This window comes from Balaenoptera physalus, assembly GCF_965194825.1.
Source record: "Balaenoptera physalus genome assembly, chromosome: 4".
Classification (NCBI taxonomy): domain Eukaryota; kingdom Metazoa; phylum Chordata; class Mammalia; order Artiodactyla; family Balaenopteridae; genus Balaenoptera; species Balaenoptera physalus.
This window is the reverse complement of record NC_138891.1, coordinates 86023220-86046882: the sequence shown is the minus strand read 5'-3', so window position 1 is coordinate 86046882 and position 23663 is coordinate 86023220. Positions and strand designations below refer to the sequence as shown.

At 44.1% G+C, this 23663-nt stretch overlaps 3 protein-coding genes across 16 annotated transcripts in view; 2 read left to right on the top strand and 1 right to left on the bottom strand.

Annotated features, from left to right (window-relative positions):
- The window catches only part of GRAMD1C (GRAM domain containing 1C), a 94794-nt gene extending 86647 nt beyond the window's left edge, over window positions 1-8147 (top strand). For all 5 annotated transcript variants that reach the window (XM_082460187.1, XM_082460186.1, XM_082460188.1 and 2 more), the window contains 3 exons: window positions 448-558; window positions 778-883; window positions 6417-8147. In XM_082460187.1, the coding sequence (XP_082316313.1) occupies window positions 448-558; window positions 778-883; window positions 6417-6497 (298 nt within the window). In that variant the 3' untranslated portion in view covers window positions 6498-8147. The remainder of the gene's footprint in view (window positions 1-447; window positions 559-777; window positions 884-6416) is intronic.
- Window positions 8148-8908: 761 nt separating this feature from the next.
- The window catches only part of ZDHHC23 (zDHHC palmitoyltransferase 23), a 49871-nt gene continuing 35116 nt past the window's right edge, over window positions 8909-23663 (top strand). Inside the window, exons 1-6 of one of the 6 annotated variants that reach the window (XM_082460197.1) lie at window positions 8909-9162; window positions 9372-9444; window positions 9762-9931; window positions 11988-12698; window positions 14293-14451; window positions 16323-20957. In XM_082460197.1, the coding sequence (XP_082316323.1) occupies window positions 9771-9931; window positions 11988-12698; window positions 14293-14451; window positions 16323-16590 (1299 nt within the window). In that variant the 5' untranslated portion in view covers window positions 8909-9162; window positions 9372-9444; window positions 9762-9770 and the 3' untranslated portion in view covers window positions 16591-20957. Of the gene's footprint in view, window positions 9163-9371; window positions 9445-9736; window positions 9932-11987; window positions 12699-14283; window positions 14452-16322; window positions 20958-23663 lie in introns of those variants that run through there. The other 5 variants (XM_082460198.1, XM_082460196.1, XM_082460200.1 and 2 more) reach the window with 5 other exon arrangements.
- Window positions 21818-23663, bottom strand: part of CCDC191 (coiled-coil domain containing 191) — a 104713-nt gene continuing 102867 nt past the window's right edge. For 3 of the 5 annotated variants that reach the window (XM_082460159.1, XM_082460160.1, XM_082460162.1), the window contains one exon: window positions 21818-23063. In XM_082460159.1, the coding sequence (XP_082316285.1) occupies window positions 22919-23063 (145 nt within the window). In that variant the 3' untranslated portion in view covers window positions 21818-22918. The remainder of the gene's footprint in view (window positions 23064-23663) is intronic. The other 2 variants (XM_082460158.1, XM_082460161.1) reach the window with 1 other exon arrangement.

Sequence of the window (23663 nt, the reverse complement as noted above, 5' to 3'; positions counted from 1 at the left end):
GGTACATCATGATCTATCTAAGATCAAATCCATATTGATCTTTATTTCCTTTCTGAAGTGCAGTATTATGTATGTATAATTGCTTAAGACAAAAGCACCCGAAAATAGATCTTGAAAGCTAACATGGTAGATTTCTAAGCCGGTGGTCGCACATCCACACTGGCTGGGATTCCTAGCAGAGAAGAGATGTCAGGGACAATCCCAGCCTGCTTATTTGGGGACTTTATTGTCACTAGTTATCTTCTAACTGTTCCCTCAACATCCACTGAATACTTAAAAATAAGTACTTCATACAATAAAATGGGGTAATTGATTTAAATAATAACAATAATTGGAAACTGGTCTGGATAATATACATTTTTGAAGCTTTTGTGTGTCTACTCTGCATTAGCAACGCTTTAGGTCTGAGTAATAGTGGATTAACCAGGTCTGATTTGCTCTGCCTAGTTTGCTGTTGCTGGTTTTATTGAATGTGACGCTGTTTCTGAAGCTGTCAAAGATAGAGTATGCTGCTCAGTCCTTTTACCGTCTTCACCTCCAGGAAGAGAAATCTGTAAAGTAAGTCTTCTTCCCTCGCAACATATTATGTCAATAATTCCTTTGCTGCAGGAAACTTAATTCCAATTTTAGAGATTTTGGTCTGCCAACTATTCTCCAGTCATAAACTTTTTTGTTTACTTTTTTGTTTTATTTGCAAATTTATAGGGCACTGTGATTTCTAGAGACGAAAGCCTAGAAGCTATTCCCTTGATCTTTAAGATGGTATTTTTCTTTCAGTTTAGCCTCTGATATGGCGTCAAGAGCAGAAAATATTCAAAAGAGCAAAGATCAGGCCCATCGCTTAAAAGGAGTGCTCCGGGACTCCATCGTGATGCTGGAACAGGTCAGCACCTCTGTGTACCACGTTACTTAGTAGTCATCTCAGTGAATCAGCTGCTCCTCTGGTTGTGAGAGAGTATTTACTGTACCAATATTGAAGAAATCCCCCTCCTAGAGGCACCTACCCTTGCCAGTTTCTGGATTATACATTTTATAGTCACTTGTACTTTTTGTTTTTAACAAAATGGGAACGTACTGTACTTACCGTTGCATACCCTCTTTTTTCAATTAGTAATATATTTTGAAGATGTTTCCCTATCAGCTTGTATACATTTACCTCATTTTCTTTTTTTTTTTTTGCCTGGTTTGAGGGTAAGGATCATGAGTTCGTGTCAGATTTGAGGTGCTTTTTTTTTTTTTAATTTATTCATTCATTTATTTATTTTTGGCTGTGTTGGGTCTTCGTTTCTGTGCGAGGGCTTTCTCCAGTTGCGGCGAGCGGGGGCCACTCCTCATCACGGTGCTTGGGCCTCTCACTGTTGCGGCCTCCCGCTGCGGAGCACGGCTCCAGATGCGCAGGCTCAGTAGTTGTGGCGCACGGGCCCAGCCGCTCCGCGGCATGTGGGATCCTCCCAGACCAGGGCTCGAACCCGTGTCCCCTGCATCGGCAGGCAGACTTTCAACCACTGCGCCACCAGGGAAGCCCACCTCATTCTTTTTATTGGTCCTTCCATATAAAATTTCATGCTCAATATCAGCTCTTTTTATAGAAGTCGTAGATTGCTCATTATTTTGTTTTTTCTATTAACCATGCTCATTATTTTGTTTTTAATCTATTAACCTGCTCATTATTTTGTTTTTATCTATTAACCATGTATCATGGAGATACTTCCATATCCTCTTCTTTTAACAGCTGCATAGAATTCAACTGTATATATGTGGCATAATTATTTTACCAGTTCTCCATTGAAGAATGAACATTTAGGTAGTTTTGGTGTTTTGCTGTAAGCATTATCTCTTGAACATAGTGTCATCAATGTGTGCTGCTCGGTTCTATGAACCAAAACTTAGGATTCCCTTTGAAAAATGAGGACTAATACTTCCATTATAATATAATACATGTGTACTTTTCAAAATTGAAAAATAGAGAATAGAAGAGAACCTACTAGCATTCAGACATAATCACTTTTAACATTTTGTTTTATTTGCTTCCATCCTTTTCTTCTACGCATTGGTTTGTTTTTTAGAAGATTCAATTATTGAGCATTTCTTAGAACATCATGTGGGGCACTAAAGGTGCTTCCACTAGGCACTCTTCAGATGCACAGTGCCTGCAGTTAGTAACTTTCTCCTCCCCCTCAGCAAGGAGTAGATCATACTCTCACTTTTCTCCTCATCCTCTCCACTCATTTCCTGCTGACTCTGAACTCATGACCGTGCCTCAAGGAGAAAAGAGACCCTCCCTCTCCTTCTATAACCAGATCTATAGACCTTCCCGTCGCTGCACCCGTCCTGTTCTGCACTCCATTAGAAGCATCGCTCTGCCTGTGGGACGCAAGTCCCAGCACGAGCTGGCAGGAGACTCCGTCCACCCCTCTAGCTTCCCCATCTTCAGACTCCCTCATTCAGCTGGATCTTTACCATCAGCACCTACCCTGCTCTCTTATCTCCTACATTAAAAACCCGCGTCATCCACATCCTTCTCTATCTGCTCATCTATCGCTCTCCTCCCTTTCACAGTCAGGCACTCTCAGAGTTGCCTACTCTGGCTGTCACTATTTTATCCTTTATAACTCCTTCACTTTTTTGAGGTTTTATTTTCACCAAAGTCACTCGTTCACATGAAGAGTTAACTTGTTCTACAGGGTTGTTTCAGAAAAATAGCAATCCTGGTATCCTCTTCTCCATTTCTTTCCCAAAGACAACAATCTAACTCTCTTGGTGTATTCTTCTGGTGTTTACCTCCATATTTATAAACAACAAGCATGTGTTGATACTTCTTGATTTTTCAGTTTTAGACATTATCTTTTGACTGCCTGTTATAGAGACTGGGATTTTGTTTTCTTTCACCTCTTCATGCTCCCATTTCTAATCCCCCATCCTCCAAAGGAAGTTGTAATTTTGGTTAGATCAGTATTCAGTGTTGGCTTTGTTTTGATTAAGTTTACTGTTCTGAGCTGAGCCATAGAATGAACTGCGGCTACTTTTTCTTACCCCTGAAATTGTCTTCTTATTACAGTTGATTATTTTCTTGTATTGTTTATAAGTGTTTCATGCCCTGATGCTCTGTCTCCTCTCATCATCTTCGGTCACCTCAGGTTTTCAATCCATGGAGCCTCTGACGGGCTCCAGGAAGGGCCGGTGGCCCTCTCTGCAGGTGCACAGCTATCATCTTGGGGCTCCTGTTGCCCATCTCCTGTTTCCCATATCCCATGTTTTCTGCTTTCTTGGTTTCCTCCCTCCTTTTAATGGAGCATATCCTCTAGTAGCTTCCTGAGAAAGAGGGTATGGAGGTAAATATTTTAAGACTTCACCTGTCTGAAATTTTTTATTCTGTCCTTCCCCTTTGATTAATTGTTTGGCTGGAGATGGAATTCTAGCTTGGAAATAAGGTTCCTTCAGAACGTTGAAGGCATTGCTCCATTGCCTTTTGGCTTCCGGTGTTAACTACTGAGAATTCTGAGGCTGTCAGATTCCTGATCCTTTGGTCTGGAAACTGGTGCCCTTTTGTCCTGGGATATACTGAGCTATCTGGCTGATGATTTTCCCTCCTCCACCTTCTCTCCCCTGACTTTCTATAGCACCTGTAATCAGGTGTCTGCCTTCTGTTGGACAGGTTGTCTAACCTTACCTTTTCTTTCCAGCTTCCATCTTTTTGCCTTTTTCTTCTACTTCCTCAGAGATTTCCTCAACTTAATCTTCAAATTCTTTTACTGAGTTTTTCAGTTTTTGCTAACAAGTTTTTAATTTCAAAGAGCTGCCATTTCTCTGGATTTTCTTTTTTAATGGTATTGTGAACTTTTTAAGTGGCCATAATATCTTTCTCTCTGACCATATTACTGATAATTAAAAAAAATTATTTTTCTTCTTCTTGCATACCCACGTTCCAGCAAGGTTCTTTCCCCCTGTTTTGATTTCTATCCTTAGGGTTAGAGGATTTCTTTAGATGTCTGCAGTCCTTTGCTGTCTGCTTGTGTGGATCCAAAGTTCTTATCGTATGGGTTGGGCTGGTCTACCCTGAACTTCTTGGTAGATCTGGCTGGGCCGTTGGCTAAGAAATCCTGATGTCAGTATCTTTAGGTCTTTTCTCTTGGACTGGTCAGTTTCCACAGAGAAGACTTTTCCAGTCTCCTCCCTGAAGGACTAAGGGCTGGCTGCCAGCATTTTAGGTGAGTGAGAGTAGAGAGATCGAGGAGGGCAGGGCAAAGGGATGATCTCAACGTGCGGTATACACGTTTTTGTATAATCCCCATTTTGGGTATGGTACTGCTATCTTTAATGATGTGTTGGTATCCTCCTGGCCAGACTGCCAGAGACCCTCTTTTTTATCCTCTCCAGAAAATAGGACTTTAGACTTCTGCCCAGGTAGTAGGAGAGGCCACATGTCCAAAAGTTCATCCAATCCTTCTTATTTCAGTCCCTTCCTCTTTATTCCCATTTCCAGAGATGCCTGTCAATTCCTGAGGCTTTAGAGGATTCTTCAGGGTAAATTTGGTTGGTTCTCAGCTTTCCCTACTGTTAGCTTAGGATTCAGCGTTTTCAGGGCTGCTAAGTAATCCATCCGCTATCCAGTTTCCAAAGTTGTGTTGCTATTGTCGCCTTTTCTGTTTTCCTCTGTCCTTGTGGACTTATGTCTTAAAAAAAAATCCCTTTACCGTGCTTTTGGTGGTGTTTCAGGAGGGAGCAGAATTGGATGCCTGTATTTAATCTGCTCACTCACTCTTCAGCTCACACTGCCTTGATTTCTTCCCCCATATCTTCCACTGATACTGCTCAAGCTAAGCTCCCCAGTGACCTCTGGCTTTTAAAGTTAATATACCTTTTTTTTTTTTTAAGTTTTCATCTTACAGTGCCAGCATTTGACAAAGCTGACCATTCCTTTCTTGAAATGTATCTAATCTTCCCTTCTTTGGAACCATGGAACAAAACACAGCTTTATTGTGATATAATTCACATACCATAAAATTCACCTTTAAAAGAATTTTTAGTATATTCACAAGGTTGTCCCACCATCACCACTATCTAATTCCAGAGAGTTTTATCATCCCCCAAAGAAGCCCTGTACCCATGAGCAGTCATTCCCATCCCTCACTCTCTCAGCTCCTGGAAATCAGTAATCTACTTTCTATTTCTATGGGTTTGCCTATTCTGGACATTTCATATAAATGGAATCATATACTATACGGTCTTTCATGCCTGGCTGGCTTCCACTTAGCATAATGTAAAGCTGCTTTTTGCTGGTTAAAAAAACCATCTCCGCTACCTGACCTCGTCCTCACCCAGTGCTGCAGGCTTTTGCGTTAGATTCTCTTCCCTTCTCCTTTACTGCCCTCTAGGTGATCTTAGCTGCTCCCCTAACTTGGAATACCACATGCGGCAATGGCTCCCAAAGCATGTCTCTCACCCTGACACCTCTTCCCTGAGTCCAGACTTATACAGCCACTTGCTGACTTGGCGTCTTTACCTCGAGGCTAACAGGCATCCCAAACTGATCATGTCCAAAACAGAATTAAGTTTTCATCTTGAGCCAAACCTAGTTCTCCTCTAGTTGACCTAATTTCAAAAAATGATACTACTATCCTCCAGTTGTTCAAGTGAAAAACTCCATACAGTGTGTAAGTATATATTTATCTGTGTAATTATTCGTTTTAGTTCTGAGTCCCTCACTAGTCTGTAAGCTCCATGAAAGCAGGGACAGTGCCTATTTGGTTCACCATTGTATACCCAGTACTTAGTACAGTGCCCAGCATGTAACAGGTAAGCAAAAAATATTTGTTGAATGATTGAACGAATGAATGAATACAAAAAAGAATAAGACATAATTCTTGCTCTCAAGTTGTCTACAGTTTTATTAGAGAAATCAGATGTCCATGTGTATTGTTAAAGACTATAAAAAAAAGTACAAAATTAAGCGTCAAAGTAAGTAGTAAAGCTTTAGGAGTTTAGAGGCAGGATGATTAGGGAAAACTGCATGGAAACAGTGGGGATGGGTAAGTTTTAGATAGGTGAAGATGAACATGGGCATAATAGCAAGCAAAGGCCTTGCGTGGAACTTGAGTTGTTTAGGGGATGGTGGGGAGACCACTGTAGCTTCAGAAACCATTTCAGAAAACAAGCCCTTCACTTTGGCTCATTTGATGAATAGACTTATTGGGAGGTAAAGCACACAGTAGTACGTTGTAGGAAGAAGTGCAATACTACAGCAAATGAAAAGAACGCTAGCAATCACACTGACAGATAACCGAAGGAATCAGGTGTTTTATAGTTAGTCTTTTATTTGGGCATCAGTATAGACAGAATTTTATTAAATGCAAACTTTTGGCATACAAATAATCAGAAAAATTTAAACAATCTGATTTTGAAAATTTTCTTTGCAGTTGAAGAGCTCACTCATTATGCTTCAGAGAACCTTTGATCTACTAAATAAGAACAAGACAGGCATGGCTGTCCAAAGCTAGTGATCTTAAGGACCAAAATTATAGAGATATGTGGAACCAAAAGAAAACGTCTTGAAGAAAACCAGAGGGTGAAGGATTTGAATTGTCATAGGAACATTTCCATATTTTCTCATTATTTGTACTTCTAATATGAACATTCTTTTTAATAACATTTATTGGAGAATTAGTCTCTGATGGCCTTAAGAATCCATCCTTTCATTTCTTATACACAATTCTAAGCTGTGAATTTCTCCAGTGAAGCGTGAAATATATTGTGGATTTGAATTTCTATGATACAAAAAGAAAATGAGACATTCTGAACTGAGTGGTATGGCCTCATTTTCACAGTGAGATTTGAAGTTTGATGCTTTAAGTTTATCTGTTAGCACAGAATCAGTATGTGTCCAATAGGCTGCTTTCACAGTTGCGATACATTCAAGAGGATAAAGAAGACAGTAGAAGAAGAAATCTCTAAATCATTACTAACTTTGAAGGATCAGTTTTCAGGCATATATTATAACATTTATAGGTTCGTGTACTGTAAATATTATCAATACAATGTCTTCATTTATTTAGCATGTAAATTCAATAGTCAAATCTTTTGAATCTGCATGTTGATGATTATTATCTGAAAGGTTCTTCAGCCATGTGGTATCTTTATGAAAGAAATAGGTGTTTCTTCAGGTGGCTCTCAGAGGTGAGATTATTTTGCCTCTTCATACATCATATGGCAGAAGAGTCAATTTTGGAAAAGGAAACATGTAGGATACCATCTCTCAAAATGAAGAACCATGCTCTGAGATTTAAAAACTAGAAGATTATGTTAAAATCTGGGCATTTTAGTGACAGATCAAATGAATACTTGAACTAAGCTTGGCTTCAGCTTAGCAAACTTTCATGGTGGAAATGAGCCATCTGTTTGAAAATATTATAATTTGTGGACTACTTTTCAGTAGCCACGTATGGCTTCATTTACTCATTCACATGTGTGGCTTTAGGCAGTCAGTTGTAAGCCAGACACAAACTTTAGCTCTTTAAGAAAGACTTTGGGGGGCATTATCTCCCAATATAAGTGCACTGACAAGTTGTAAATCAGACATGAGCTTTGGCTCTTCATTAAAAGTTTTTAGGCGTATGTGTCTCAATACAAGTGATGTCTCTGGAACAAGAGAAGGACAGTGCAGAATAATTTGTATATATTCTTACTGCTTGAATAACAATTGCCTTTAGTTAGATGTCTCTTTTTTGCCCAGAGTCACCCAAGCCAGATGGGATTGCTAAAGTCATTTTCGAGATGCCCATAGAGAATGAAATTACTGACTGGATTAGAGGAAAAACGGGTTTCTCTGGGTGAATCTCAACTAACCTACCTTGGGATACCAGTGTACCTACCTGGAGGTTTTTGATAAGGATTTATGATGTGTCTGACTGAGCAAGAGTGACTGGATTGTAAACTTGAAATCTTGTTCTCTGTTAATTTCACAAAAATGGTCACTGACAAGCTGAGTATTTTTGTGATATTTCTTGAAAACCTGTACTTCATAAAATACCTCAAAGAAAGTTACCAAAGCTAAGTTGCTTTATAAATTATGACTAAATATGTATGCAGAATTCAATTAATTGTATTTGAGCCTATGTAAATTGAATATCAATAAAACCCCAAATCTCTGAGTTGTTTTTCTTCTTTTTCAGTCAAACCCTCCCCAAACTAGAAAGCCTGTTTCTGTGAAAACGTATACATGGGCCTACACCCTTTAAAAAAATGTTTGTGCAAAAGTGAAACCCAAAGAGGACTCTCATCTTAGGGCAGTTTCATTTCAAATATGCAGCTTTCTGGAGCAAGAGTACTAGATAGGCCTTTTGGTCTCATGTAGAGACTGCTGGCCAGAAATCATGAAAATGAACAAGTTGGATAATTAACAGAGCAGGGACAGTGACCTGGGCCTTTAAGAGAAGGTTAGCGAATTTGGGGGCGGTACGTCGGTAACATTTTGCCGTGGAGATCTCCCCCAACGCCTGTTGCTGGCGTCTGAACGAAGACCTGCCGACCCACGGGTCTCACGTTTTTAGGAAACTCTCAGGGGTCCAGGTTTCCCGTATTTCCGCCTTCGCCGACCCGAAGGCTCGGGAGGCTGCCCTGCCCACGCGCCGCCCGCAGGCACCCGCGGGGCCGGGCGGGGTCCGGGCGGCCGTCTCTGGGGCGGGGCGGGGCGGAGGTGCGGGGTCAGCCCGGCGCCCAACAGCCTGGACCCGCTGCCGGAGCCCGGCCTTCGCTCCTCCGCTCCCCCGGGCGCCAGGGCCGCGGGCCGGGGGAGGGGCCTCGCCGGAGGGCTCCGCACGTGCGGGCGGGGGATGCCCGGCGCCGGGGGCGGGGCACCCGGAAGCTCGCGGACTTGCCGCGCTCAGCCCGGCCGGCCGTGGGGCGGCTGGGGACACGGCGGGGGTTGGCGGGGGACACCGCGGGAGGCGGGCGCACCGCCCCAGCGGCGGCCGGCTGTGGTCACAGGTGGGCGGCGGCGGAGAGGGCGCGGCGGAGAACGGAGCCGGGGTCCCTGAGACTCCGACCATCGCGTCGGGAGCCCCGTGGACCAGAGATCGGCAGACGCGTCCGCGCCTCGGGAGGAGCCGACCCTTCTCTCCGCCTCGGCCTCTTTGACTGCAGCCGCACCTCGGCCCGGGAGCGGAGGTAACTTCCTTCCCAAGGTCATTTTTCGGGCTGGGCGGTGTTCTCGGCCAACCCGCGTCCTCACGATTGGCCGGGGCGGGAGAGGCGCGCCCACCTCGCGGCGGAGAAGTGGGTCTGGACGGCGATCCTGAGCGCTACCCGGGCGCCGGTGGCCTCTCCTGAGCCGGGTAGTCGGCCCCAGTGGATACACGCTTTGTCTCCGCCCGCAGCCCCGAGGGTGTTTCCACCCGCACCCTGGCTTCGGGCGGGGACAGCCCGGCCCTCCCCAGGCCGCACCCGCAGGTGAGTGCAGCCGAGTGCCCCGGCTGTCCCGGGCCGCGTAGTAGGCTGTCGTCATGGGAACGGCTAGCGCCCAGGCGGCGCCTGTCCTGGATGGGGACCTGGCGGGGAAGGCGCTTGGAGCCCCTAGAGCCCTGGAGCTCTGTGTCTGGCCAAGCCGAGCCAGTAAAGCCTGATGAAAAGGGGACCACCTCCCCCTCTTCTCATTTTTGATTTCTCAGGCGTTGGTGGTTAATCAGGGATACGCTTGGGTGTGCTTGATATGAGTTGTGTTCTTTCCACTTTACCTCCTGAGGGCTTCTTATGCCTCGTCGTGACAGGTGGAAATCATGACCAAGAAGGGCAGTATGAAGCCAGGGAAGAAAAACAAAGCGGAAGAACCTGAACTGGAGCCCCTGTGCTGCTGCGAGTACATAGATCGAAATGGGGAAAAGAACCACGTGGCTGCTTGTTTGTGTGATTGCCAAGATCTGGATGAAGGGTGTGATAGGTAAGAGCTGTGTGTTTCTTGATGCTGGGCTGATCCCTCCCGCCTTTTTGAGAACTACCATGTATACTTTCAGCTTAGCCATCCAGAACACTAGAATTTGCTCTTCGTTCTATTTCCACTTATCTCCAACTGAAAGTTGTCTTTTATGTCAAGTGTGAGGACTTTATAAAGATGAATTATTACTCAGCAGTGCACAACTGTCTTTTCAGCTCAGTGTACTAGGACATTATTATTTCTCATTTAAAGGGAGGAGGTGACGGAGAGAACAGGCAGGTAAAGGGATAGTAGGCAAGTTAAACGCATTAAAAAAAATAAAATGCAGGCCAGGAGAATCTGTAAGTTTAAAATGAACACATTAGTACCAGAAAGTTCCTACAATTCTCAGTGGTCTCAGCATTCAGAGACTGACATCTTGGGACTGGATTGCACTTGGCCACACAGGGCCTTGAGGGTTGAAAAATCATTTTCCTGCTCTTGGAATCGGTTTCACCCCTTGTTTCTGGGGAGGAAATCCAGCCAGAAGGCATGTTCATCCCCTGGACCAGCTGTTTTCAGCATGAGCAGCAATACAGTCCTGATTGATGCTATTGTATTTGGCTTTTATTTTCACCATTATCCCAAGTGATGGAAATTAACTATCCAAAGAGATGATTTCTAATATCACTGAAAAAATTTTGTGCCAAACAGTAATAACCTGGTTTTTATCCATTTTCTAAATAATTATATATTTAAAAATTATCACATGGAAAGCATAATGTGGGGAGAATACAGATGGCGGAAACTTGCTTTTCCCATCAATAATTCCTTCTGGTTAAAAAAAGTCATTGCAGTGGCACATTGCTGATTCGGAGCTTGGTATGTTAATCTCGCCATGAGAAGCATTCTTGGGGACTACTGTAGTCTAGTACCCCATAATCCCTTTGTAATTCTTCCTTGACAGTGTCAATAGTCTTTTACAGGTGTCTTTAAATGTAGGTTCTTTAGTCTTAGTCTAAAACCCATACTGAGAAACTAGAACACTTTGGACTAATGAATGGAGAAATGATGCCTTTTCTGTAACCTCCATCACTCAAGACCACAGCTCTTCCATTAGCCTTCTAACTCTTCCTCCCTCCCAGCCGTTGAGACCTGGGCTGTCCCTGAGTTTTCTTCTCTCCAGACCCTTCTGGATGAGATGGGCTCCCAGCATTTCCACAGACCCGCTGCTCTGTATGCCTCCCATATAGTTAGTTCCCATTCACTTCCAAGTCTAGCCCTATTTTTTAAAATTCTAAATTTCTTTTGTTTTTTTTTAAATTCTAAATTTCTAAAACCAGTGTTATCCTTCCTTAAACTGTTCCTTTCCATAATAGCCTAAGTATGCGAAAAAGTCAACAATACTACGTGTCCACCAAGCTCAGTCATTTGACTTGTACTAGTTTGACCTCCACGCTTCCTTATGCAGCCCCCTGCCCTACTGGACTGGTTTACTCCCCCGGCCCAGGACAGGTTTTGTGCTGCACACGCGTCTCTCCGCTGGAACGCCTCCCTGCCTTGCTCTCCACCCACAGGAATACTAGCCAGCTGTCAAGGTCGAGCACAAATCCCTCTTTTCCCACAAAGACCCCTGCGATGACTGCACCCAGAAGTGTGTCCTCTCCTCTGAGCACACCTTACCGTGTTTGACTGTAATAGCTCATTGGGTGATTTTGCTACTTTGTCACTTATCTAATATTTCTTGAATTCTCATGTTGTCTTCACAACTAGATTGTGAATTTTTTTGAGATTCTTATGTCTCTACGCCCACCCCAGTCTGAACAGGACTTACATGGAATACATGTGTATTCCTGTATATTTGTTTCGTGGAGAAATAGTTCTGTTAAATATCTAAACATTTTCTCGTTCGTATTAAAAAATTATACATGAATCTGAAGAGCTCGTGTTTAATAGTAAGGAAGTAGAATGCTTGGTCTTCGGCATCTTTTATCATTTATCCTGCTGTCTGGCCTACGGTGTTGAGTGGTTTTTAATTCAACAAACACGTCGGAGGTGCCTTCTCTGTGCTCTCTCTGAACAGATGGATCACGTGTAAGTCCGTGCAGCCCGAGACCTACGAAAGGATCATGGATACCATCTCTGACCGCCTCCGGATTCCTTGGCTTAGGGGAGCCAGGAAAGTTAACATTAGCCTCCTTCCCCCACTCTTCCTGCTGCCTGTCTTCCTCCGAGTGGCTTCGTGGCATTTCCTCCTGGGGGTGGTGGTTTTGACCTCCCTCCCTGTGCTGGCTCTGTGGTACTACTACCTCACTCACAGAAGGAAAGAACAGACCCTGTTTTTCCTGAGCCTCGGACTGTTCTCTCTGGGCTACATGTACTACGTGTTCCTGCAGGAGGTGGTCCCCAGGGGGCGTGTAGGGCCCACTCAGCTGGCTCTGCTTACCTGCGGGTTACTTCTCATACTCTTAGCCTTGTGCCAAGCCAAGAAGGATCCAGGCTACCTCAGGAGCCCAGCAAACGGTGACAGATCTCTAAGCGGCAGCCACACGGAATACCTGAACAGGACAGGGCCGGAGAAGCCCAAAGGGTTCCCCGGCGCAGACCCAGCGGGCGGTCTCAACAACCGCGCGCCCAAGGATGAGCCTAAGGGCTGCCCCAGGACGTCGGCCGGAAGCCCCGCCACGGGGAAGGAGGACTGGTGCGCCAAGTGCCGGCTGGTGCGGCCGGCCCGGGCGTGGCACTGCCGGATCTGCGGCTTCTGCGTGAGGAGGATGGATCATCACTGCGTCTGGTATGCTGGAAAAATCTGGAGGCTGGCGGAGGGTACATTCACGTGAGACTCTCTAGCCGGGTTTGCTCTTCCTTTGTGCCATCCTCAAATTTCTCTCCTTCCCGGCTTTACACCTTGGAGATATTTGTGGGCTGTTATGATGTTCCCACTTAGTCATCAGTTTTTTGAGCTTCACAGATTTAGTTCTTTTCAGTCATTTCCTGAAGGTGTTTTTTTTTTTTTTTTTTTTTCTTTTCCCCGCTTTCTCTTTTGAGCTGCCCCTCATCGTCTCCTTTCTAAGAGAGAAGTGTCTACAGTGGAATGACTTTTTAAAAAAGAATGTATCAGACACACTATAGGCACATCTCCCTGTGCTCACAGAGCTCAAGAAAGTGTTCCTGTACTTTTAGGTGACTCTGATCCTCTGACCATGTATCCGTCATCATTTGATGCTACCAGTGATTTCTAGTTGACATTATTGACTTAAGGCCCTGCCAGATAACTCCCTATTTGGTTAGTGGCGCAGAAATGGGCTTTTTGGGTACCTCTTTGCTGGCCAGTGTCAAACGAGGACACCTGAGGACACCCGTAAGATGTGCGGTGCAACTTTTAAAGAAAATGTTGCAGCTTTACTGAATAAATCTTAAAGGAGCGTGATTGATTCAGATATGAATGCTGTAAGTGGCATGTTTGCAGCTTGCTCTTGAGGCAGTCATGGTCAGTGAATTATGCCTTTTATCTAGGATTCTGATCATGTCACAGTCTCCCCCCTCAGAAGGGGACGTGGGACAGGGTGAGGGTGCAGACAGCCCTGGAGGACACAGGAGCAGACCTTAAGTTCAAGGCTCATGAACAGGGACAGCTCTTTTCTGGGGCTTTGTCTTTAGGAGTAAGCAGGTATTTTCATTTTTAGGTTTTCCTCTTCTCTCTCTTCATCATTTATTCTCGTGCATACCTGGGTGTGTGCGTGCGTGTGTGCAGGGTGGTGGCCCATTTACAAGCGCTGGTCTGCAGAGGTTCTGACAGCCTCGCCTGTGAGATCTCTGCCCGCAGGAGCATCCCGGCGTGCCTGTCATCCTGCCCTGCAGATGGCCATGACATGGGACTCTGTACCTGACAAGTAGTCTGCATACTATTGAGTTCTCTACCCAACACTGTGTTTCTAACCTCTTGGGATCTTTTATTAATATGTGTATGTAATATATGTTTTCCCACATTGTATAATACTTCTGATTTAGCATTTTTAAGTTTTTATAACTCTGATACCATCCTATCCTTATGGGGTGATTACACTGTTAACTCTCTTAACATTGGGTAACAGACTTCACTTATTAATATCTAGAAAGATTTGTTAGCCAAGTTCTGCTTTTTTACTTAGTCTTGTCCTTAAGCTAATGATACGATTTCACTTTGCAAAGAGCGGAGAATATAAGACTACATCTCTCAGCAGACGAGTTTTTAATTCCCTAAAATTGAAAAACAAGAGAACTTATTTTTTAATAACTGAAATTCACACTATCTCTGTTTTAAAAGCTTTCTTGTTTATTGAGCTATTAGAGAACTTTTTAAAACATGTTTGCTTTCTTCCCCTCTGTGCTGTTTTGAGGATAAATAGCTGTGTCGGAGAGTCGAATCATCAAGCATTTATGCTTGCCCTTTTGATCTTCCTGCTCACCTCGGTGTACGGGATAACGCTGACCTTGGACACCATTTGTACAGATAGAAGTGTCTTCACAGCTCTCTTCTATTGCCCTGGAGTTTATGCAAATTACAGGTGAGACATGGATACCCCATACGGGCCCCACGGAAGAGGGAGTGGATTTGCAGTGAATGTACGGGGCTGTGATTCACTGCTAGGTTAGGGGTTCTCACCCAGAACACAGGACAGGTTCTGGGGATGCTGGGTATCCCTGAAAGTGCCAACACACAGTTGTGCAGTGGATACGTGCATTTTTCTGGGTGATGTCACAAGGAACGTTGACCTTAAAAAGTGAGGAACCAGTGCTCTACAAGTAGGACTAGGCTTGCTCAGGGACTTCAGGGTCAAACGACCACTAGCGTGCCCAAGGTAGCCACCGTGAAGCTGAAATGATAACTAAAGTAGCAGTCTCTGGGTATGGATGTGGTGTCTTTCGTCGCTCCTTATTGGGGGAATTCTCACTTTATTGCTGTTTCCTGGTGCTTTGTAGCCCAGTCTTAATTTACCGCTTCTGACCCTTTCGTGAAATGCTTACATTCTCTGTAACCTTTCTTTTCTATTTAACCTCCATTGATTTTTTCCCTGTTCTACTTTTTTTTTTTTTTTTTTTTAATCACCACTCATGATTACTGTGGTATCTAGGTCAGAATTTCCTTCAGTGTTTTTAGGTTGGGGCCCATTTATACAGTGTGGTGATCTCCATGCTGTAGCGGAAGTGGGAACTTTTTCGTTTTGTTCCAGTCCCCTGCCCACCCCGTCCCCGAAAGCTCTGCTTTAGGACATTTATCACAACCCACTAAGAATAGTAATCACTGAAGGATTTCACAACCTATCAAGACTCTCAACACAGAGAAGACAGGAACTTAACCTGTGGAGGAGGGCCCATCTGTTCTAATGCCCACGAATGTCTGGGTCTGCAGTGGCGAGGGGGAGATCTGTCCACAGACTGGTACAGACAAGGGCCCGCAGAGGGGTGCTGTGTGGACAAAGCAGGGAGTGTCTTGAACACAAAGAGCGAGAAGAAAGCAGAGGCCCTTGGGGGTCGTTGTGCCTGTACGCTGGTGAGCATGAGTTTTCTAGGCTTTCTGTGGGCCCCGTAAATGAAATGAGGGACACAGTCCTGCTACTGTGTTCTCAGTGCTGTGGACGCACGATTCATGTCTCCTCACTGGGCCTCAGCTTTCCTCCTCTTTGTGGCAATTTAATCATCCCTGAGGTCCCTTTCAGCTTAACAGACGAAGATCCTGAATGAATTTTCCGCGAACTCACGTGCAGATGTTTGAAAATAATTCAATTGGCAGACGTTAATCAGCAGCCTCCCCTCACGATCTTATTAATGAGCTGGAAGCAGCTTTCTTGTCCTGGGTGACGCTGTTTGGTTTTGGAAGCGGGATTGGAAGTGCGATGGTGCCCCTGGTGCTCCTTCAGAGCTGACGAGGGAAGGGCTGCCGGTGCTGGGAGCTGTCCTTTACCTGCGCTCGTCAGCCTTGTCGCAAGAGAACGGCGATGAGCAACCTTAGCACTGCTCCTCGGTTCCCACCCACAGCCCGCTTGAGGACGTTTACAGCAGTCTCACAGTGCCTCCGTTTTCTTCTGCGTTAAGAACAATTTAGGAGTTATTCATGCAACAGACAGGTCTTGACTGCGGTCGTGTCAGACACTGTTGGCTGTGTGGGGGACACGAAACACACAAAACAGTCCCTGCTGTTCTAGCATCACGTCCTAGAAAAGGAGGCACCGGTAATCATAAGATAGAACATGTTAAGAGTCATAAGTGAAGCAGGTTATTGGCGCTCCGAGGAGAGAAAAGTATCTTCCAAGTGGGGTAGTCAGGGAAGGGGCCAGCGTCCTTAGGAGTAAGTACTACGTGTGTAAAATGTTACCGTGGGGAGAGCTCTCTGAATGTGAAGCGTTGGCCGCCCTGACCTGCCTTTTCCTGCTCCCAGCTCAGCTCTGTGCTTCACCTGCGTGTGGTACTCTGTGATCATCGTGGGGGGCATGGCCTACATCTTCCTGATCCAGCTGATAAACATCAGCTACAACGTGACGGAGAGGGAAGTGCAGCAGGCCCTTCGACAGAAGACGGGGCGCCGGCTGCTCTGCGGGCTCATCGTGGACACAGGCCAGTACAATCGGGGCTTCCTGCGGAACTGGCACCAGTTCTCCACCCTGGGCACGCGCCCCTTCCACCACCCTGCTGAGGACATTGTATGAAGTGCCTTCTGTACGGCTCCGGGGGCGGGAGGGGGGCTCCTCCCTCTGCTCCCTTGCATCCTGCACGCCGGTACGCGCAGGATGCTTGTGTTTATCCCCAGTTTCTTAAAGGCATTATAGGGCCATGCTCAGGTTTAGGCACTGGACTGGGAAGAAATTAATTTTTCTGACTTCACAATTTAAGGGATTTTTATATCAAAGCAGTAAAAGTAGAGCCATTCCTTTCCAGTCACCTTATTAACTAACTCAGTCACGAGAAGTTGAAAAGGATGTGGATTGCTAATGCAGAAATTGACAGAAGCAATTGCCACCCATTAGTATGGGAGAAAGAGCTTTGGATTAGGGTAGTTTCTAGTCCCTCTTTCAACTCCTAATAGCCATGCGACCCTTGGTCAAGTCACTTCCCTGAGTCTCAGGTTCATTTGTCAAGTGGGGTACTGATGCTGCCCTGGCTACCTCACAGAGCGGTTGTGCGGGGGGACACGGGAGGGTCACGAGAGGGATGCGGTATGTGGAAAGCACTGAACAACAACGAAAAACTAAAGCACCGGAGAGGTATGAAGTATTATTAGGAGACTCCTAAGACTGGAAAAAATATTTCAGGTCAGAATATCGAAGCCAGTCCATTTTCAGCATTTCAGAGTGAAAAAAAGATCCCCAAATACCATGTTGTACAGTTATGGGGATTTCTCTTTCTGAAGTATTAGACATTACCTACTCAAACAGGGTAGAAGATGACCAAATGGATTTACGCTGTCATCTCATCTTGAAAGTTGATAATAATTACAAGCCTAATTATTGCTAGTATAATGCACAGTGGTCATGAGTTTAGGTGATGAGTTCTTATATTGATCTTATTTCTTATGGATTTATTCTGTTTGGATTTACTCTAAGTAACTCCAGTAGGCAACAATTTTTTTTCCTCTTCCCATGTGTTGCCTGGTCAGGTGCTAGCACACTTGTGACAACGGCTGGACGAGAACAGACACTCTTATGGGGAAGATTTTACTCTCTTTGTGGGCAGGGTGGCTGGTTAATATCAAGAGCTTGACTTTTTTGTTGATATAAGTAATTCAGACACTGTCAGTAATAGCACTAAGTTGCAAAAACCAGTATTCTGGCGTTCACATTATTCTGGCATGAGCTCTTTCTGAGGGGCTGATTGACGTCTTCCCGCTTAACTTGCACATTACTTCTCATTCACCTTTCCCAAGATAAAAGTATCTCACTAGGAGAGAAGAAACAGGGTATATGTGGTTTCCACTAATTAATAGATTACTGTTCTTCCCTAGCTCTTCCTAAACTGTTTCTTTAATCGTATCTCAAAACGGAAAACGTGTAAAGGATTAAATATTTAACGTGGGTCTATTCTGGCATAGAATTAAGATGAGGCAACTTCACATAGGGAAAAATACCCTCTTGAAATATTTGGTTTTGTACCTGTACTTTTTTTTGGAACCCCAAAGAATTCATGAGCCCTTAAATTTGTTTTGGCTAATAGCTTAATATAGGGAAAATATTGCCAGCTTTTTCAGTCAGTCTTTCTGTGCATGCTGCTGTAGCAAGAGGTTTATAAAGGTCGAGAAGAAATATTGCTACTTCTACAGCATCGCCACCCTCTGCAGCTGGCACCATCCCTAGTCCTGCCATTAATCGAGGCTGTCCTTAAGACAGGCACCACATTTTTATACAGGCTTGTCGTTGGTCTCCCTAGAGACGGATTGTTTAGTGAACGATAGGCTCCGTATTCCACTAGGATGAGCCAAAGAGCAAGTCTGGGGATGTTAGCAGAGTCTGTGGTTTGTACAGTGGTACCCTGTCCCTGGTCCAGAATCAAGCATTCATTTGGAATTTACATTGGAGGTGATGTAACGAATTCCTTTCTGTGTGGGTTGGAGATGAGAGAGAGAGAGAGAGTAATGATGTCAAGGACAGCACATGTGGCCAGAAATCTCTGCTTGTAGTCTCTTGAATGCCAGATGTACAGCCAACTCTGATTGTCTAGCAATTGATAATAAAATTCATAGAAATGTTAGAATAGTCAGTAATCTTGGCCTCTTGCCAAATCTTTAACAACAATCAAAATATGATGTGCTGAAGCTGAGGAGAACCCTGAAGACCAGAGTCATTTGGGAGAATTAGGAATGATCATCACCTTTGTAACAGTGCACCCCCAACAGGGTTACCTGGATGGGGCAACTCACCGTTTCCCTCACTCAGAGAAGAGCTCCTTGTCTATTATTCTGGCTGATTGGAGTTAAGGTGCTTGTTTGAAGTTGAGAACTTCACGGTTGGCAGTTTACAGAAGAAAGCTCAAGCCTTTGAAAAGCTCCGTGGTTCTGTGGAGGTAAAAGCCTGCTGAAGTATTTGCACCAAAAGGAGCAGCAACCAAGGGGCTACGTGTGAGCAGTTTCTGTAGACTCTGGGATATCCTCGGTCTGTACTCCTGGACTTTCAGCCCTTTTTAGGGTCTGGAGCTATTTGAGGGATTTCGTCCTTTGAAAGGACAAGGCCTCTGGGAACAAATGAGTCCCAGGTGCAAGTGGTGGCGGCGGCTGGGGGAATTGCCCTGCGGACCTGTAACCGCAGTTTCTTGGCCGTAGGGGCAGGCCCGCCCCGACGTATTTCAGACAAGTGCGTCCCCCACTTTCACCCCACATCCTCAGTTTCTGTTAAACATACTGGATGTGGAGTTGAGTAAATGATCTGCTGTAGTCTGACCACTTCCATTACTGTCACGCCACTGTGTACTCTTCCCGGGGGAGAGAAATGGGTCCACTTGAAAGATGTGAGGGAGAAATAGTTGAGGATCAGGATTGCACGAAGGGAGAAAATCCCTCAGTATTTAGAAATGTTTCTTACGCTCCCCAAAGAGTACTTTGTGCTTATAGCTGGGCACACCTAAGGTGAACGGACCATTGACCGCAGCCCTCCTGTAGGCTCCTCTCATGCTGCTGATAAGCCTGAAGTGTGTTTTGGGGACGCTGGGCTGCTCCTCTCACGTCAGCCACCTGCGTGTCTGTTTTTAGGATCCTGTAAATCTTTGCTCTCCAAGTACTGGTGGTCTCCTTTGGTGAATGAAGTAAATGTTGTCTTCCACTGTACCATCTGCCTAGCAGAAAGACTGCTACAAACCTTCTCTTATGCAATAGTCCTTGGTACTTCTAAAATTTTTAGCAAGAGAAAATTTTCTATAATAGAATCTTCCACTGCCAGAAAACACAATGCTGGTAAGGTTCTCTGTAATAGTGACCATCTGCTTAATAGACTGTTTCCTTTGGGTAGGACATTTGCTTTTTATTATAAAACGCAACTAATATAAGCAAAAATATGACATCTAGAAGCACAGTTTTAACCAGGATGTTTAAAAATTAATGTTTTGTGAGGTTTAAGCGTCCCAGTAAGTAGGTTTATATGACTTCATTTTAGCTATATTTTGGTACCCTGCATTTTAAAAAGGAGCAGTTCCTCAAACAAGCAATGGATAGTAGAGACTTTTGCTTGAGGCACCTGTTTGGAATCTGGTTTTCTCATCAGCAGCTTGACAAGTATGCCATTTTGTATTAAACATTGCCAAGGTGATGCAGGGGGAGAACGAGAGCTATGCTTAACTGATTGCTGAATAAAATTTGGTATGTTGTTGTGGATGTTTGTTGTAATTAATATGAACTTTTTGCAAAATCTGCTACATTTAATCCTGTTTCTAACGGGCAGTTATCCGCACTTGAGTTGGCACTAAGGGTTTCACTGTAGTATCAGCAGCAGGCCAAAGACTGAATGGTTTAGTGGAGACGCATTCCTTAGAGGTTGTGACTGTTTCCGAGATGGGCTTGTGACGTTACTAGCTAGCCTTCCCGATGGCACCTTTAACTTCTAGAAAACTCATACTTTAAAAGCAAACCTTTAAAAGCAGAGCTAGTCTATTCTAGTTATCGATGCAACTAAAATCCTCTTATTTCTTCATATGGCGCCACTGACAAGATGCCGTGTTACAGAGCTCAGCTTGTCACGGTCCTGTGGTCTAGGTGATTTGCCGGTTGGAGTTGTTGGGGCCTCTGAGCCTTTTCATCTGATTACGTTTCTGGGTCTGATGTTAGACTAGAGGAAACCCAGGAAAATTTATTTAATATTAAATTTAACGTAAACTGATTCAGCAACGTTAAAGGGGACTTGTGAAGCCAACACTGGACGCTGCGGGCTAAATGTTTTGCACTGTTTTTATACTTGTATTCATATCCTCTTATCACCTCAGACTCAGACACAAGGCCTTTTAAGTGGAGATTTTAAAAATTACTGCCATTTATGTAAAATAACGTACTGTGACCAAGTTGTTTAAATGGAAAATAAAGTGCTTTCTTTAAGGAAAATCGTTGATGTTTCTTGGTGTGTCTCCTGAACTCTTTTGCTTTAAGAAAAGCCTGCATTAGACCTGGGCTGCTTCTTTGGCTACCTAGATGTCCCCATCCTGTGGACTTAAACCGTCCCTAGCCCTAAACTATTCTTTTCCTTGTGGTTACTTTTCCAGTTTTGTAGGCCAGGGATACTGCTTATTTGGGCATTTTGTCAGCAGTAACACTTTAAATCATATCTTTAAGAGAGTGCAGCAAGAAACGTTAGGTCATTTACTAAGTCACTTACTAAGGAGGTCATTTTCTAAGTTATTTCCCGGTGTCTCTTTAGAAGGTTCTATAAGTAGATTAAAAAGTCCTCGCTGGCCCAATGAGAATACGGGCTGCTGAAGACTCAATCTCTAATTGATGCTTGAGGTGAAATAAAACTAAAATAAAGAGAGAAAACTTAAGCTTTATGGGATTTATTTAGGCCCCTGGCAGGTTTACTTGAGGTAGTCACCCTTATCTACTGGCTTGGCATTAAAATAAAATTGATATTTTATTTCTGGGGGCTAATACCGGCCAATATTCTATAACCGTGCTATTGATAAGTAAAAACAGATAGTGATTTAGATGGGAAGAGGTTAACTATGAGTTACTTTTAGTCGCATTTCTTTAGTGGCCATTAGTCTTAAAAAGAGTTTTTAGATGACTGTATAATCATATTAAAGGAAAAGATGAGTGGGAACAGGGACATTGTGGAAGAAATAAAGTTCAATATAGTATGTTTTGTCATATCTGAGTAAATCATAATACATTTTGTATAGAAAAAGGATATGTGATTTTGCAGGTGGTGTGGCTAGATATCCCTTCTAGGAAGTAAGAGACAATAACAATTTATTGAACAACACACAGAGTTTTATTTTACCAACTCAAATTTTCAACTTATCAAATAATAGTAGTTACCTCAGGGCTGCAAGGGACTGTCTCGTTTTACTGTGTGCATTTACTGCCTGAATTTGTTGTAATGAGCATGTATTTTGTAATGAAAACTTTTTTTCTAGCAGGCAACTCTCTCAGACAATTCACAGGAGTGTCTTGCCAGTCTTTATATTCTTTAGCATCTTAAACATTAAAACAATCTTTGAATTCAAGATAAGTACCTTGATACATAGACCAAACTGAGCTGAGGACTGGAAGACTGATCGAGTGTGTTATTTAGAAGTTGCAGTTGGGAGCACGAGCAGACGTTTTAACAAATTGCTGGACTGCCTTCGATAGAGGCTTTAGCTTTTGGACTTCCCTTCATGCTTAGAAAAGTGCACTGAGGAGAAGTATCTCTGGTGCTCCAGTTTCTCTGAAATCAGGATATACTGCTACCCTTTGCAGCAGCTGCCTAGAATGCCTTTTGATCCACCGTTTTCCATCAGGTGGGCAAAAAGGACAGGGTCTGGCAGGATGCCTGTTGCTGATGCTAAGGTACCAGATGACTGGCCCTCCTTTTCTAAGCGCTCACTACTTTTAATTTCTATTTAATTAAAGTTACATTTGTCAACAATTCACATTAAGCTATAAGGACATATTTTTCTTCACAGTCTCAGGCAAGCAAACACTTGTCCTTTTTAAAGTTTATGATCCTAAAAATACATAGGGTACATTTGAACAGCAGAGCTCTAGACTGTTCCTTTGGATGATCCTGCTGTGATAAATGCATTAGTGGACTGATTAGCAACCTAGGAGAAATCAAAGAAGGAAATACAAATTCACAAAAGAATTTCTTTGATCCAAGAAGTATGTGACAGAACATAAACCAGATATATGCGTGCATATGTGGGTGGGTGGAGATAAAACACACACACACACACACACACACACACACACACGGACTGATGGAGATTCCCACTGTAAGCACTGCAAGCACTGCACTGGGCCGTGGCCACTGGCACACCAAGGACTCCTTACCCACGGGCCGAGCATCTGACTGCTGTACACCCGAGTCACAGCGGTGTGAGCATCTGGAAGTCTGGAAGAATTTCAGCTACCTTCCTACGGAGCTGCTCTCGCCTTTCTTCTTTTCCTCTTTCCTCTTTCGTAAATTTTGCAAACTTCTTCCATGTCTGAAATGTGATCCAGAGAATTCTCCTTTAAGAATAAAAAGGAAAAAAGTGAAATAACGACAGAAAAGTTGACTTTCCATCTAACTGAATTGAAAACTTTACAAAAGTAATCCTTATGTGAATAAAATGTTATATGAAAGGTATGGAAATCACAATTGGTATTCAGACAGTAAGAATGCTGCAAAGAAAATGAAGCAACAAAAGAGGATGGAAGTGACTAATGGGTTATTTTTCTCTTCCATCAGGTGGTCTTCCATCACAGGTCAACTTCTGTGAGAAGGTGACATCTGAGCAGAGCACCTGGTGGCCTCTGAGTGCAGGCCATGAGATGTACTCCTCAGGGGGTCTGACCACAGCCTGCACCTTGTGTGTGAGGCAGGGCTAGTGGAACAAGGGCTCCAGCAGCCAAAGTCCTTGAGGCAGAGATGCTGGGAAAGCACGTGCAGCACATGCCACAGTTATTAGCATCAAGGTCCTGGTGCTTGGACGTGTATTGTTTAAAAAGCTCACTGGTAACCTCACCTCCAACAACGGTCTTGAATTTTAGTTGAGGAAAAAAATCTTAAGCCAGTTGTCTGCTGATGGGCATTTGGGTTGCTTCCATGTCTTGGCTGTTGTAAATTAT